Raw genomic sequence first — 14,317 nt, forward strand, 5'->3', positions numbered from 1 at the left:
TGCCTCATTTAACAAATTACCCATAACTGCTATTTATACCGGCCTACCGTTGAATATGCATATTGTGCATTGTTTTTAGTGTGCTATGATGTAATAGCACATTCAATATAATCTAAAGTAATTTATTTTAAAAAACCTTTATATTTTGTAGATATCAGTGATGTGACAGAAAACATAGAAATATGTTCAATGCTTACAAGCACAGTGATATACAAAACACAGCATTCAGTGATATGACATTTATTTGGTCACCAGCAAAAACCCAAAACAAAACTGCATCGTTTTACAAACTTCAACAGGTTCATCCATTACAAAAGAAAGCATACAAATCTAACAATTATTGGAGCCAGTTTTCAAAGTGTGATCTTGCTTTATCAATACAATTTTTATTTGCATCAAACATCACTTGGTTAATCAGAACTTCATTTCTTATTAAACAATCAAGTTCAAGACAAACTTATTAGAACACTTCACAAAAAATAAAACAAAAAAAATAATAACATTACATTTGTTACAGTGCAAATTTAGCTTTTGCATGCTATTTTTAATCTCCGTTAGTCAATCTGTTAAATAAACAAAACAAAGCAATGCATCTCAAAGAGTTGAATTTGAGCCCAGGCATACAGGCGTTTCAATATATTTCATGTAATTTAATTTTGGGGAACAACCAAAAAAAAAAAAACATCAAAGGCCTTGATTCTTTCTGTTGTCAGTTTCCTTTTTTTCCATGTCAGACAAGTACACCCTTCATGGACAAACTTTCACTACTCATCACCAACACCATCAGCACTCATCTCTTGATTTTGGTCTTGTACAGTTTCATTTTCTGAGTTGCACTGACTGTTTTCATTTTTTGATCCCTGCTCATGTTCAGCTGACATTTCTTTAGTATACGCTGTATTATTTAGATTACTTTCATCTTCATCATTTGTTTTAACATTTGACCTCTTATCCTGACTATTAGTTTGTTCGGTCAACTTGTATGGACTCCCTGGCCTCTCTTTTTCAGCATTGTTACCATTATCACCATGAGACATGCCATCTTCTTTCATTTCAACTTCAGGGTTGTCTAGCATGTCATTTTCATTAGTTTTCCTAATTTCAGCTAGATTACTTTCATCAGAATTACCATTAGGTTTATTTTGTGGTGTCATGTGGACTTCATTATTACCATCACCACAACTCTTTTGGTTTTGCTCTTTTACACATTCATTGCCTAAGCTGTACAGACTGTTCTTATCATTTGACTCACTCTCTTCATTCATCTTCTCTGGACTATCTGGCCAGTTCTTTTCATTAGTTTCCTCACTTTCAACGTGATAACTTTCATCACAACCTGAATCAACACTTGGACCTTGATTGTGATTTTCTGCCATTTCACCATTTGAGCTACTTTGACTGTTACCATTAGTTTCCCTTTGATGACTTTGAACATTTTCTCCCTTCAGTTTGTTTTGACTAACTGCTTCATCTTTCTGGTCATCATTTTTATTGTCAATTCCCATCTCTTCAGGTGGAAGACTGGCATGTATTTTGTTCATTTCATGATGGCAGTCTCTTTGCTGTTCACCTTTTTTAGAAGTTTCCATTTGCAGAATCTTCTTTGGGCCCCAGACAAAGTCTTCTCTGGGTCTGAAATGCTGATAAGCATATCTAATCAGTTCCCTCCTCTTTGATTTGTCCAAAACTGCAAACATAAAGTAATCTAGTACACTTTGTTTGACACGATTAAGTTCTCCTTGCACCAGAGTCTCAAAGAGGAAAAACTTGACAAGTGGTGCCTGATAGTGCTCCAATCCTAAAGTCCCCAAACACTTCAGGATGCGTGTGATGCGCAGGTTGTTGTGAGTATATCTGCAAAAATCAAAGAACAGAACTTTTATTACTGAAAATTCTGAGGCCCAGATTGAGTCTAGGAGTCAAACTGCTTTTCACACCAGGCTTTTAAATGCATCACTTTTGTCCACTTTTCTGATGAGGTAGTATGTATTGTGGCCAGGTGTATGTTAGGGGAGGAAATCTTTAAGGACTTAATGATCCAATCTAATTTCGATTCTGGGGGTCACAATCCAATTGTGTAATTTTATTTTTTTTTCTTCCAACCATAGCGCATGTACAGTACTGTCTGATCCTTCTAATACAGCAACATAACCTGGAACTTTTTTTTATTCTACAAGAATGTTAAATGCACTGAGTAAAAAAGATATATATTTCTCCATTTATGTTGACTTTCTAATGCTAAATTCATTTCGTTTTACATTTTTAATATGTATAACATTGTTGTCTTCTTTTAAAAAGGCACCTGTTTCAGAACATTGAAATAATTCTACTGTGTCTTTATGAATAAAATATTTATCCAAAAATAATAATAATTATCACACGCAATGACGCTGGTGGTGGTTAAAATTCCGTCCCTGTATGTTGCTTTGCATAGAATATAACTATTATCAGTACATAAATATGATTATACAAAATTATAAATGTAAATTAAACAAACTGTATCTTATGAAAGAAGTGCAACACTGCTACATGAGAGTTGTTGTTTAAATAGAATAAATATGTTACATTGCAAAATTAAATGAAATATTTGTTAACGGTTGAATTTAGGCATTTATTATTATTATTATTATTATTATATCGATACTTAATGATTTTCTAATGCATGAACATGAGGCGGTTCATTCTGTTGAGGCGACCCCAGATTAATAAAGGGACTAAGCCGAAAAGAAAATGAAAGAATGGACATGAATGAAGACAACTGAAAATTTTAGCTTTTTTCCCTGCTTAACAGCCACAAAACTGCATGCTGAACATTGTGGGCTTGTGTTAAAATTGTGGCTGGTAAAATAACGACATCTACTTTACATTTTTCACCTCCAATACAAACTTATGATTACCAATGTAAAAGTTTAATTACGTCAGGCCAGTACTTAAACAACAAGGTCAGTAGGCAAAGTTAAGGTGGTTGCTTAAAGCAGTTTGAATAGATTTGACTTCATATGCATCATGCATATGGAAGTGGTGGAAAGTGGACATGCTTAAAACTTTCAGTCACTGTCTAAACCTGTAGTGATCGGTGAAAATGCATATTAATACCAGGTCTAAACAGCAAATGCATTTTACAGGATAAATATGACAAAATAAACCTGTTCAAGTTGTTAAAGCGTTGCTTCCATTTCTCGGCACGTTCCACCTTTCCTGTTTTTTCATCAGCCAAACGTATTCCATAGAAATCCAACATGACTTTATATGATTTGATCAGCTTATGTTTTACATCCTCATCTCTGCGGAATTGCTGGAAAACAAGAGGTGATTTAAAATTTTTTTAACTTAAACTAATATTTCCTCTAAATATTGATAAATTATGCTTAGATACCACCGAATAAAATGTTTGAAACTGACCATGATTTCCTTTTTTGTGAGAACATGTGCTCTCCAGTTCATACCTTGCTCTTGTATTGGAAATAGCCTGTAAAGTTTTGATATGTTTGATTACATACATAAAAAATATGTACAATTAAAATTTAAATACATTTAAATGGATTAAATGAAACTAACCATTGAATGTAGGAGTGAACATCTTCAAGCAAATCATATTGACCCCACCATTCTTTGTGAAAAACATCAATGTGAATATCTGCACAAATAACGGTATTATGTTAAAAACCTGGCTTCCTATAATGACTCTTGTATTGGACAAAAGTGTTACTCAAATACAGTGTATGAAGAATGCAATGTCATACCGTCAGGTGAAGATCTTATTTCACCTCTGTAAAACTTCAGATTATGGAAGTTCTAGGGGATGACAACAACAATATATATATATATATATATATATATATATATATATATATATATATATATATATATATATATATATATATATACATATACATACATACATACATATACATATATACATATACATATATACACAAACATATATATATATTAAACAAAATGCAACAATTTCTTAAGCATTTTATCCAAATCAAATCTAGCATTACACCAGAGATGCAGGTAAACTATACTTTAAAAATATGGTATATAAACATTGTAAATAGCAAATTCTGACATTCTGAATTACTTCATCTGCTTTTTCCATGGTATAATCCTCATCGTCATCATCTAGTTCCTAGAGAAAACCAAACAAACAAATCTGTAATTTTTCCCAAACACGTCAGTGGACCAATGTGAGCTGGCATGTTTATTTGACAGAAAAGAAAGTGGAGAAAGACATGTCAGTGAGATACTTCATCATGTCATGTGTTCAGAAGCTTTCTTTTTAAACAGGCATATTTATGGCTGTACTCTTTAACTCTAGCTCTTCTTGCCTAGTGAAGAGTTTAAAAGTGGCTCTTACTCTCTCTCACATAGGTATATCTTATCTTATACAAGTTAATGAAACTCACCAGGCAACGATGCCGGAAGTCTTGCATGTCCTTGGCTGCATACCTGTTCCTGCGACTCCTCTTGAGCTAAATACACAAAGTAAAAATTCCAAGTGAGACCTTGTTGTTTTCAATAGAGATATTGGAAGAATAGAAGCATTAAACAACTTAAACAAAATAAATAAACAGTATAACCAAGAAATGTTAACACTGTTGTTGGAAAAAGTAGTTCTAAAAAACCTTCTTTCTGGGTGTTTTGTTTTCGTCTTCATCCTCCCATGTGGAGTCCAACTCGCAGTCGCAATCATCATCTGACTCCATACTAATCTGTTTAGTAGACCGCAAACTACTATTAATACGACGAAACCAAGTACGAGCAAACAAATTATGTGTAAACCTTAACAGGCCAAAGAACCAAGACTTCAGACACCTTAGAAATGTTACCAGCTTTAAGTACATCGAGCAAAAATCCAGAGTTAGTTAAACAAAGCGCGCTTAGCCTTCCCACCAAGTGAAAATGAAAGTTGAAACATACGGTGTAGTTCAACAACAAGGAAATGCAGGGCTTTTTTTAAGGGTTGCCAGGTGTTGCTCAAATGTTCTGCAAAGGTTTCACGCCACATGACAAAAGATCTGAATGACTTTAATTAACAGCTAGATTTAAATTGAAATCACTCCTGTCCTTTTGGTTTTTAGCAATAATAGCAAGTAGCAAAACATTGTCCCTGGCTACGTTTTAATCTGAAACTTTATCTATGATACCTTTATGGAAACAAACAATTAAAAATAAACACAAAAATAATTTATGGGTCTTTTAGAACCTAAACCCAATGCACAGTAAGCAACAAAACATTTTATTTGGAATCACTGGCATAAACAAATAGCTTCATGCAATTAACATGCAGAAAAATGCTATATAATGCTATATACAACTTTAAGAATGACCCATTAAGTTCAGGTTTTTGTTTATATTTATTTTCTGTAATACAGTTTTGGTTTTGGAGAAAAATCTTGTTCCATAATTTCTGAGTCAGACACAAAAGTTCTTCATGGAGAACATTTCTGAATATCAACACGATGAGACATTTCATTACCATCATCATCATCCTCATCACCATCCCCACTCCTGATTTAGCTTTTTATGGCTTCCTTTTTTGAGCAACTTTGACTGTTATCATTGTTTGCCTTCTGATCACTTTGAATATTTTCTCCCATCAGTTTGTTTTGACTAACTGCTTCATCATCTTTTTGTTGACCATTTAAAAAAAAAAATGCTACCTATGCCTTCAGGAGGAGGACAGAGATCCATTTATTTTCTCCCTAAATGCTCTTATTTGTTTTCTCCCTTTCCTTCTCAACTTTCTTTGACGTTTTCTTTTGCAGAATCTCCTTTGGGCCCCAGACAATGTCTTCTTGTGGTTTAAAATGCTCATAAGCATATTTAACCAGCTCCTTCCTCTTTGATTTGTCCAACACTGCAAATATAAAGTAATCTTGTACACTTTGTTTCACATGTCTAAGTTCTCCGTTTACAAGAGTCTCATGGAGGAAGAACTTGACCAGCAGGGCCTGATAGTGCTCCAATCCTAGAGTCCCTACTTCAGGATGCATGTGATGCGCAGGTTGTTGTCTGTATATCTGCAAAAATCGAAGAACAGGACTTTTATTACTGGAAATTCTGCTTTTTCAAACCAGGCATTTAAAATGCATCACGTTTGACCAATTTTCTGATAAGGAAGTATGTATGTACTGTGAGTGGGTTTACAATTTTTATACTGTACAAGAGAGTTAACAGCATTTAATCAGTTTATTTAGTAAAGCAAATAAAATATGTATTTATTTCTTTTTATTTCTATAAAAGCTTTATGTACGAGATCAGGAGTTTTCATCAGACGAAATGACCGATTATGCAACAGGTTTTGGAGGCTAAAAAACTATTTTAACTATTTATTATTTATTCAATACTAAATGATTTTATAATGTATGAACATAAAGGGAGACAACAGAAAAAGACAGCCTTTGCTTCTCTAATAGCCACAAAACTACATTTTCCAAACTACCTTTTTTTCTGGGTGTTTTTTTTTTTTTTTTTTTGTATTCATCCTTCCATGTGTAGTCCAACTCACATTAACAATCATCATCTGACTCCATGTTTAGCAATCCAAGCTACTACTAATATAACTAAAATGTGCTTAACAGACTACAGAACCAAGACTTTAGATACCTAAAAATGTCATCAACTTTAAAAAAAAAAAAATAAATAAAAAAAATAAAAAAAATCCTGAAAGACTAGTATAGTTAAACAAAGCGTGCGCTCAGCCCTCTTACTGTTAAGTGAAAATAAAAGTTAAACTCAGGGTGAAACAACAACATTTCTGCGTGCTTCAAAAGAAGCACAGCATCATTTAATGGGTGCCAGGTGCTAGGCTCAAATGTTCAAACAAAAATGTAATCCCTCTTTGAAAAAGGTGAGTTTGAAAAAGCAATCCTACACAGCATCAATTGGATTATTTTTTATCTGCCTTTTTGCTGTCCCCTTGCAGTGAACAATATAGAAAGTAGCAAAATTAAGGTTGTATTTTGTAACATAAAACAGATTTTATCTTTATTTACTGTATAATATAAAGAAAGATACCTTTGGTACTGTATACAGCTCACTTTTATGAGCTGCCAATATTGTGCTTATTGTGGCCCCTAGTGGATGAATGTGGGAACAATTTAATGTTTCTATTCTTCTAAACAGACGCATTTCAGTTTTGCACTTTCACAAGGGCTAACAGAAGCGAAAAAGATAACCAATCAAACAAATGAAGGAAAACAGTCTTGTTTACTACCTAAACGCGTATTTAAGTAATATTGTAATAACTGATACTTTTTAGAGAAATGCGGACATTGCAGTACCTCTGTGGCCCACTGGGTGGTCTCAGCCAAACAACAAATGGTTTGAAGGTACTGCAGAAGGAGTTAGAGGAAATAAAAAAAATCTGAAGTGGCAATATATAACTATTGCTCAGTAAAATGTATACTTGGAATTCATTACATTTCTCTTTTTTTTTCTTTCTTTTTTTTTCTTATTCAAGATTTCCCCCCTAAAGTTTTGATCAAACCTGCAGTGACACAATGGAATTTAAATTGATGTTTCAGGCAAAGCCATGCACTACGGACTGACTCCATTCATCCAACCTAGAACATCAGAACATTACCCAGAACATATCCACTGCCATCAGACTTAAGGTCAGTGAAATCCAGGAACATTTTGGTCCTTATCATTCCATTGACAACGATTATCTTGTAAAGCTTAGTGTAACAAAACCAAATTGATTTAATTACACCATTTAAGATCCAAAGGTGTTTTGAAGTTAGGTGTATGAAGTTAACCTTCATAGACAAAGAGCCTATGAAACCGACATTTCCAAAATAACATGACCCAAACATCATATACATTTTCTCTCTGCTTTAGTTTTCTGTCCACACTGAGGTCAATTTAGTTAATAAAAACAAAGGGTTTTGACCAAATTTAACCAATGTGTTTATTTAAGGTAAACAGAGGGTATCCAAAATGTTGACCCAAAATGGTCAGCCATCCATGCCAAAACAATTGTTTGGACAGCTCTGATAGCTTAAGTAAAGATAAATGTCATTTTTTATTTTTTTTCTTCTTGTTGTGTAGACATAGACTCAGTTTTGATGGTGTGAGAGGTAAGATGTAAGTGAAGTCACAGCTGTTTTATATTTGCCAACTGGCTATGATAGAAATTTTAAACAACATCCAGTTAATTCCTGTGATGTAGGGTTCTTGGTCAATTGCTGGTCAGTTGTTTCTGCTTTGAGTAACTGAATTAAACTGAATGGTCTATATTTAAATACTTAAGTCCAAACCCATTTGGTCTCCCCCAGTTTTTAAAACATTTCTTCATATATAGCCATACACTCTCTTTCTAGCACTAACACAGATCTGCTGTTGTTACAAGCTGATTGACATTAAAATATACAATAGACTGTAAAATTAACCAAAATATTTAGCTTTATCAGTTTTCTGTCATCAATATATCCCCATGTGTTGTGAAGGATCATTTTGTGTGTGTGTGTGTGTGGTCCTGAAAGCATTAGTAATACATGTAATTTTTTTTTATCTTATGGCAGCTTATAAGTCATCAATCATTTTGAAAATGTAAAACAGGAGAATGTTTTCTGCGATGGTTGGGTTTAGCTGTGGTGTAAGAGGACAGAAAATACAATCTGTACTATATGAAAATCATAATGTCTATGGGAAGTCCTCATAAACATGAAAAACAACATGTGTGTGTGGTGCAAATTGTGGTTGATGTCATGATTTGGCTGTATTATTGTTGCAATGGCATATTATGAACAGCAGATGGCTCTGTGTCATAAACCTTCTCTCAAAGCAGCCACTAGATGAAAGCTAATATCACCACGGCTCATCATTTTCTGTGCTATTCAAATACCTGCTGCTAATACACTTGTCAAATGTCACGTTTGGAATCAGATAAAACGTCATTTATATAAAACCATTTCACACCGGGATTAAGTCTGAATGAAATATTAGCTCAGCTTATGAATGCTAGTTACTTAATCAAGCCTGTCACCAAGAAAGAGGTTATGTTAATATTTTAAAAGCTGTTTTTGGAATCATTTATGATTGCTACAAAAAGTGCTTTATCAAAATGTGCCCAATTTGGCAGTAAGGCATATTACAAATGGAGGATTTCATAACAAGTTGCATTTTCTTAATCTTAAAAGCATATGTAAAGATACTCCGCATGTATACTAAGCTACTTGCTATACTTCACATCTCTAGTCATGTCCGCATTTGCAAAAGCATTTTCCTTTTGCGTTTATAAAGCTACTGGATTATTCCTGACAGCTTTATGTAACAGCGTGTCCTTTGTGGGTGTGTTAATAATTAATTTGCTTGATTTTCTTTGTTCAGGGTCTTTTGAACAGCTCTATCTTCAGAGACGTCCACACAGCAGAACATTTTCAATGTTTTTCCCTGTATAAGGCCCAAGGAACGTGAATGCAGGTTCAACCACAGTGCAGTGTTATTGTTTTCTGCTGCAAAAAAAAAAATAAATAAATAAATCTTTAGCTTTTTAATTTTGCATGAGGTCATATGTTACCCTGCTGGACAATGAGATTCTAAAACACAACAAGTAAATACGTGTGCACAAAAAAAAAAAAAAAAAAAAATCACGTACAGTGTATCTAGATGGTAAACACTGTTTTCCTTTCATATTAGTGCATTAATAAATAAAAAATTAATAAAATATTCAATTAGACACCAAAACAACATTAACATTTTTATAAACCTTTTCAAAGCTGTTTTACAGGCTTAATCACACATGCTGCATTGGAAATAATTAATTTAGCGCAGGAGTGCTGTTTTACAAGTTTGTTATTTAAAAGCTAAGTGAGCGCATCAACAGTTGCCCCGAACACCATGGAGCTACTGGGGCCAAAGGCTTTAGTGTTAAAAACCACTTAAACTGCATTACATTTTTCAGTAATGTAAGATGCAGTTTAAAATTCTAAGATGCTCGGATGCTGCCTTTTAACAGAGATATTGTGTTCGCTAAAGGACATCTGTCAGACCTCTTCTGCTTTTATCTAACCTGACCGTGTACTCGGCTGCTTTCATCTCTCATCTCATGATGTGTTTGATTTCATACAAGGCCTGAGCAATAGCAATAAGTTTACAAGACAGGTATGTGTAGTCAGGCCTTTTCAGCTATTCAGGCAATGTGCCCTTTTTAAAGACTGTTCATGCATTTCTGCATAAATATATGTATTTTTTAATACACTTTTTTTACATAGTTAATTCATACAGAAATGCATAAACATATAGTCTGTGAAAAGGGTAGTTGAGGACAAAATTACTAGTCCTCCTGTGAAATATATATATATATATATATATATATATATATATATATATATATATATATATATATATATATATATATATATATATATGTGTGTGTGTGTGTGTGTGTGTGTGTGTGTGTGTGTGTGTGTGTATGTATGTATGTATGTATGTATGTATATTTATATATATATATATATATATATATGTATATATATATATATATATATATATATATATATATATATATATATATATATATATATATATATATATATATATATATGTATATATATATATATATATGTATATATATATATATATATATATATATATATGTATATATATATATATATGTATATATATATATATATATATATATATATATATATATATATATATATATTTTTTTTTTTTTTTTTTTTTTTTAGATTTTTTTTTAAATATGTGGTATTTAATGGCACAAGGCAATTTTCACAGTATTTACATTAGTATTTTTTTCTTTCAGATAAAGTCTTAATTGTTTTGTTTGGGCTTTTAATAAAAGCACTTTTTTTCAGGTCAATATTTTAACCCCCTTTTTAAAATTGTGTACAGAACAAACCATTGCTACACAATGACTTGCCTAATTACCCCAGCTTGCCATGTCAACCTATTTAACCTAGTTAAGCCTTTAAATGTCACTTTAAGCTGAATACTAGTATTTTGAAAAAAATCATTGTTCTGTCATCATGGCAAAGATAAGTTAATATTAAAACTATTAGGTTTAGAAATGTGTTGAAAACAATTTTCTCTCAGTTAAACAGAACTTCAAATCAAATTCAAACAGCAGGGCTATTATAATTTTACCCATAAAACTTTTTTTTTTAATATATACGATTGTAATAATTTATATATAAATAATTATAGCTGTTTATATAATATACATTTTACTTACAATGAACAACGTTTAGCTATCATTAATGTTTAATTCCTACTTTTATATTCCAGTATTTGTTTTTCTGTGGCATTAATGTAAACACTGTATTTAGTTATAAGATCCTTAATTAATAAATAGCCTTGCCTATTTTAAGTAATTCTAACAGGAGAAAATAAACAGTTTTTTTTAAGCAGAGAAATGAGATGCTTGATAAAGAGAACAAAACTAGAGATCATTTTCTGATATCAGTTTTTGGTGTGGGGGGACATGATGGCTCAGTGGTTAGCACTGTTGCCTCAAAGCAAAAAGGCTGCTAGTTCAAGTCTCGGCTGGGTCTGTTGGCATTTTTGTGTGGAGTTTGCATGTTCTCCCCATGTTCATGGGTTTCCACTGGTTGCTCCGGTTTATCCCATAGTCTAAAGACGTACAGTACAGGTGAATTGATTAAACTAAATTGTTCGAATGGGTGTGTCCCAGTACTGGGTTGCAGCTGGAGAACATCCGCTGTGAAAAAATATGCTTGATAAGTTGGTGGTTCATTCCACTGTGGCAATCCCTGATGGATAAAAGGGACTAAGCCGAAAAGAAAATGAAGTTATTGGTGTTTATCTGGCACTGTGTGAGAATTTTCTTTACGATCTGACAAACCATGTATAACAGGCAACCTAACTTCACAAGATGGTTTGAAGAAGTGTTTGAAACCCTCTAAATCTGTGATTTCTAGAATATTGCATCTTTGTCATTAACCTATTAATAAGTCAAGGCTGGTTGTCTAAGAAAGAAAAAATTAGGAAAAGTAAAATGTTGAAGATCTTAACAGGCAGTCAACAGCTGTAATTATATTAATGTAATTGATGGAATTATATTATATTATATTATATTATATTATATTATATTATATTATATTATATTATATTATATTATATTATATTATATTATATTATATTATAGCTTAATATATTATATATATATATATATATATATATATATATATATATATATATATATATATATATATATATATATATATATATATATATATATATATATTATAGCTTAGTCCCTTTATTAATCTGGGGTTGCCACAGCGGGATGAACCGCAAACTTATCCAGCACATGTTTCACGCAGCGGTTGCCCTTCCAGCTGCAACCTATCCCTGGGAAACATCTTTACACACTCATTCACATACATATACTAGTGACAATTTCCCTTATCCAATTCACCTGTACCGCATGTCTTTGGACTTGTGGGGGAAACCAAAGCACCTGGAGGAAACCCACGTGGACACGGGGAGAACATGCAAACTCCACACAGAAATGTCAACTGACCCAGCCGAGGCCCGAACCAGTGACTTTATTGCTGTGAGGCGACATAACTACCTACTACACCACCGCGTAACTATTATATTATATTATATTATATATATTATACAGAAATTTGTCAAAAAAAAAAGATGATATATATACATATATATATATATATATATATATATATATATATATATATATATATATATATATATATATATATATATATATATATATATATATATATATATTAAGCATACCATTTGTTGAGCTGTTTTAAAATTGTTTTGATGTTATGTTTTATTTAAAAAAAATAATATCTGCAAAGTTACATGATTACGATTCGTCTTTATGTTTGAATGTTTAAAAAACTTGACTTTTCGAAAGCTCAATACCAGAAAATAGCCAGAAAGATTTTCTTTTAAACTTAGTTTGAGCTTTTACAGCAGAAATGCTTATTAATACTTGTTATACTGGGCACCAGGGAGTTAAAATGTTGAGAACCACTTCCCTATAGGAGTCATAATAGTTAATTTCAGCATCCCATGTCTGTAAATGTGAAAATGGCCCATGGTAATGCAAAGTAAAATGGAAAAACTTAACAAACCATGACCTTTCTGAGTGTCATTTAAGTGTAAAATAATCTTCTCACAAAGCTAAGTTACTCCTTCGCTTTTAAATAACCATTTATGATCTCGCTTCTTTTTAAATACCAGCGGATTTTGCTTCGCAGTTTTTGTGCTATCTCCACCTAATTACACACACCGACACAGACAGCAAGCACGTTTCCTTCTGATATGAGAAATTTAGAGGTGATTGAAAAGTTCAGTCATCATTTGTTACAATATGACCTTCAGAAGACCCCTACGGCTTTATCATTTCATAGACCACTTAATACAGTAATTGCACATCACATTTTCCCCTTATAAAAGTCTATTTCCAAACTTGCCCATCTGGCAGAATTTGAATGGGAACAGATAAAGACAGCCTACCAAGATAAAATTTGTTAAAACCCTAGGCATTCGGTCCAAAAGATAACAGGCGCATCTTGACGGATTTATTTTTTTATCTTGGCCAAATAAACCAAAAGGACAGAATAGAGGAGAACTGCTACAAAAGTTGTTCGCGGCTAGAAATATGAACAGAGAATTATTCATGACCTCGCTCCATAGAAACTTGTAAAAGAGTGACGCTACAATTTGTCAGCCCGCTTGATCTTCAAGAGAGGAGGGGTGAGTCCGATCCTTTGCAGCAACTCATCTCTAAATAATTTAACACGCTGTGGTTAAGCTTCACGCCATTTATCTCTGCCCGACTGACAACCATCAAACTTGTCACTCGCTTATGTTTCATTGCATTGAAGGGCTCTATTGATTATGCCTGCTGAGATTCAAGTCCTCTGAATGACTGAACAACAAATACAAATAGGCCTGGCTTCCATCAGCTTGTTTATCTGCACAAATAAAGCACTAATGGTTGCAGTACTCCTCTTTTTATTTGGGATGGCGAATAAAAAGTAATGTAAAAGCTGAAACAAAGCATCAGACGAAACATTATCATCTTTCTATTGTCTCATTAAAAACTCAACAGAGAGAAAGTTTGGTGCTTTTTGGGTCTGCCGTTTTCACGGTTGGCGAATTAGCATACATTTTTCATGCCATTTACAAGCTCTCGTGTCTAAGAAAGCTGTGGTTCAAATTAGCATAAAATGCATCGGTTCTGCTCAAAGGGGTAAAAAATTGTGCACTGAGTTGCCAGGGAAACCAGTAAATGTTTGCAAATGAAGAGGAAAATCACTGAGCAGAATGAAATGTAATA

At 32.8% G+C, this 14,317-nt stretch overlaps 1 protein-coding gene across 5 annotated transcripts; it reads right to left on the bottom strand.

Moving 5' to 3' along the window:
- Positions 1-223: 223 nt before the first annotated feature.
- LOC100331260 (opioid growth factor receptor-like) lies at positions 224-4,961 on the bottom strand. Of its 5 annotated transcripts, none has more exon segments than NM_001447095.1 (9): positions 224-1,854; positions 3,147-3,295; positions 3,403-3,469; positions 3,559-3,637; positions 3,744-3,795; positions 4,088-4,135; positions 4,413-4,478; positions 4,632-4,718; positions 4,822-4,936. In NM_001447095.1, coding segments are annotated over 8 exon segments (1,632 nt in total). In that variant the 5' UTR covers positions 4,713-4,718; positions 4,822-4,936; the 3' UTR covers positions 224-764.
- Between the last annotated feature and the right edge of the window lie 9,356 nt (positions 4,962-14,317).

The sequence above is a fragment of the Danio rerio genome, chromosome 11 (assembly GCF_052040795.2).
Source record: "Danio rerio strain M-AB ecotype USA chromosome 11, GRCz13ab, whole genome shotgun sequence".
In the NCBI taxonomy this organism is placed as follows: domain Eukaryota; kingdom Metazoa; phylum Chordata; class Actinopteri; order Cypriniformes; family Danionidae; genus Danio; species Danio rerio.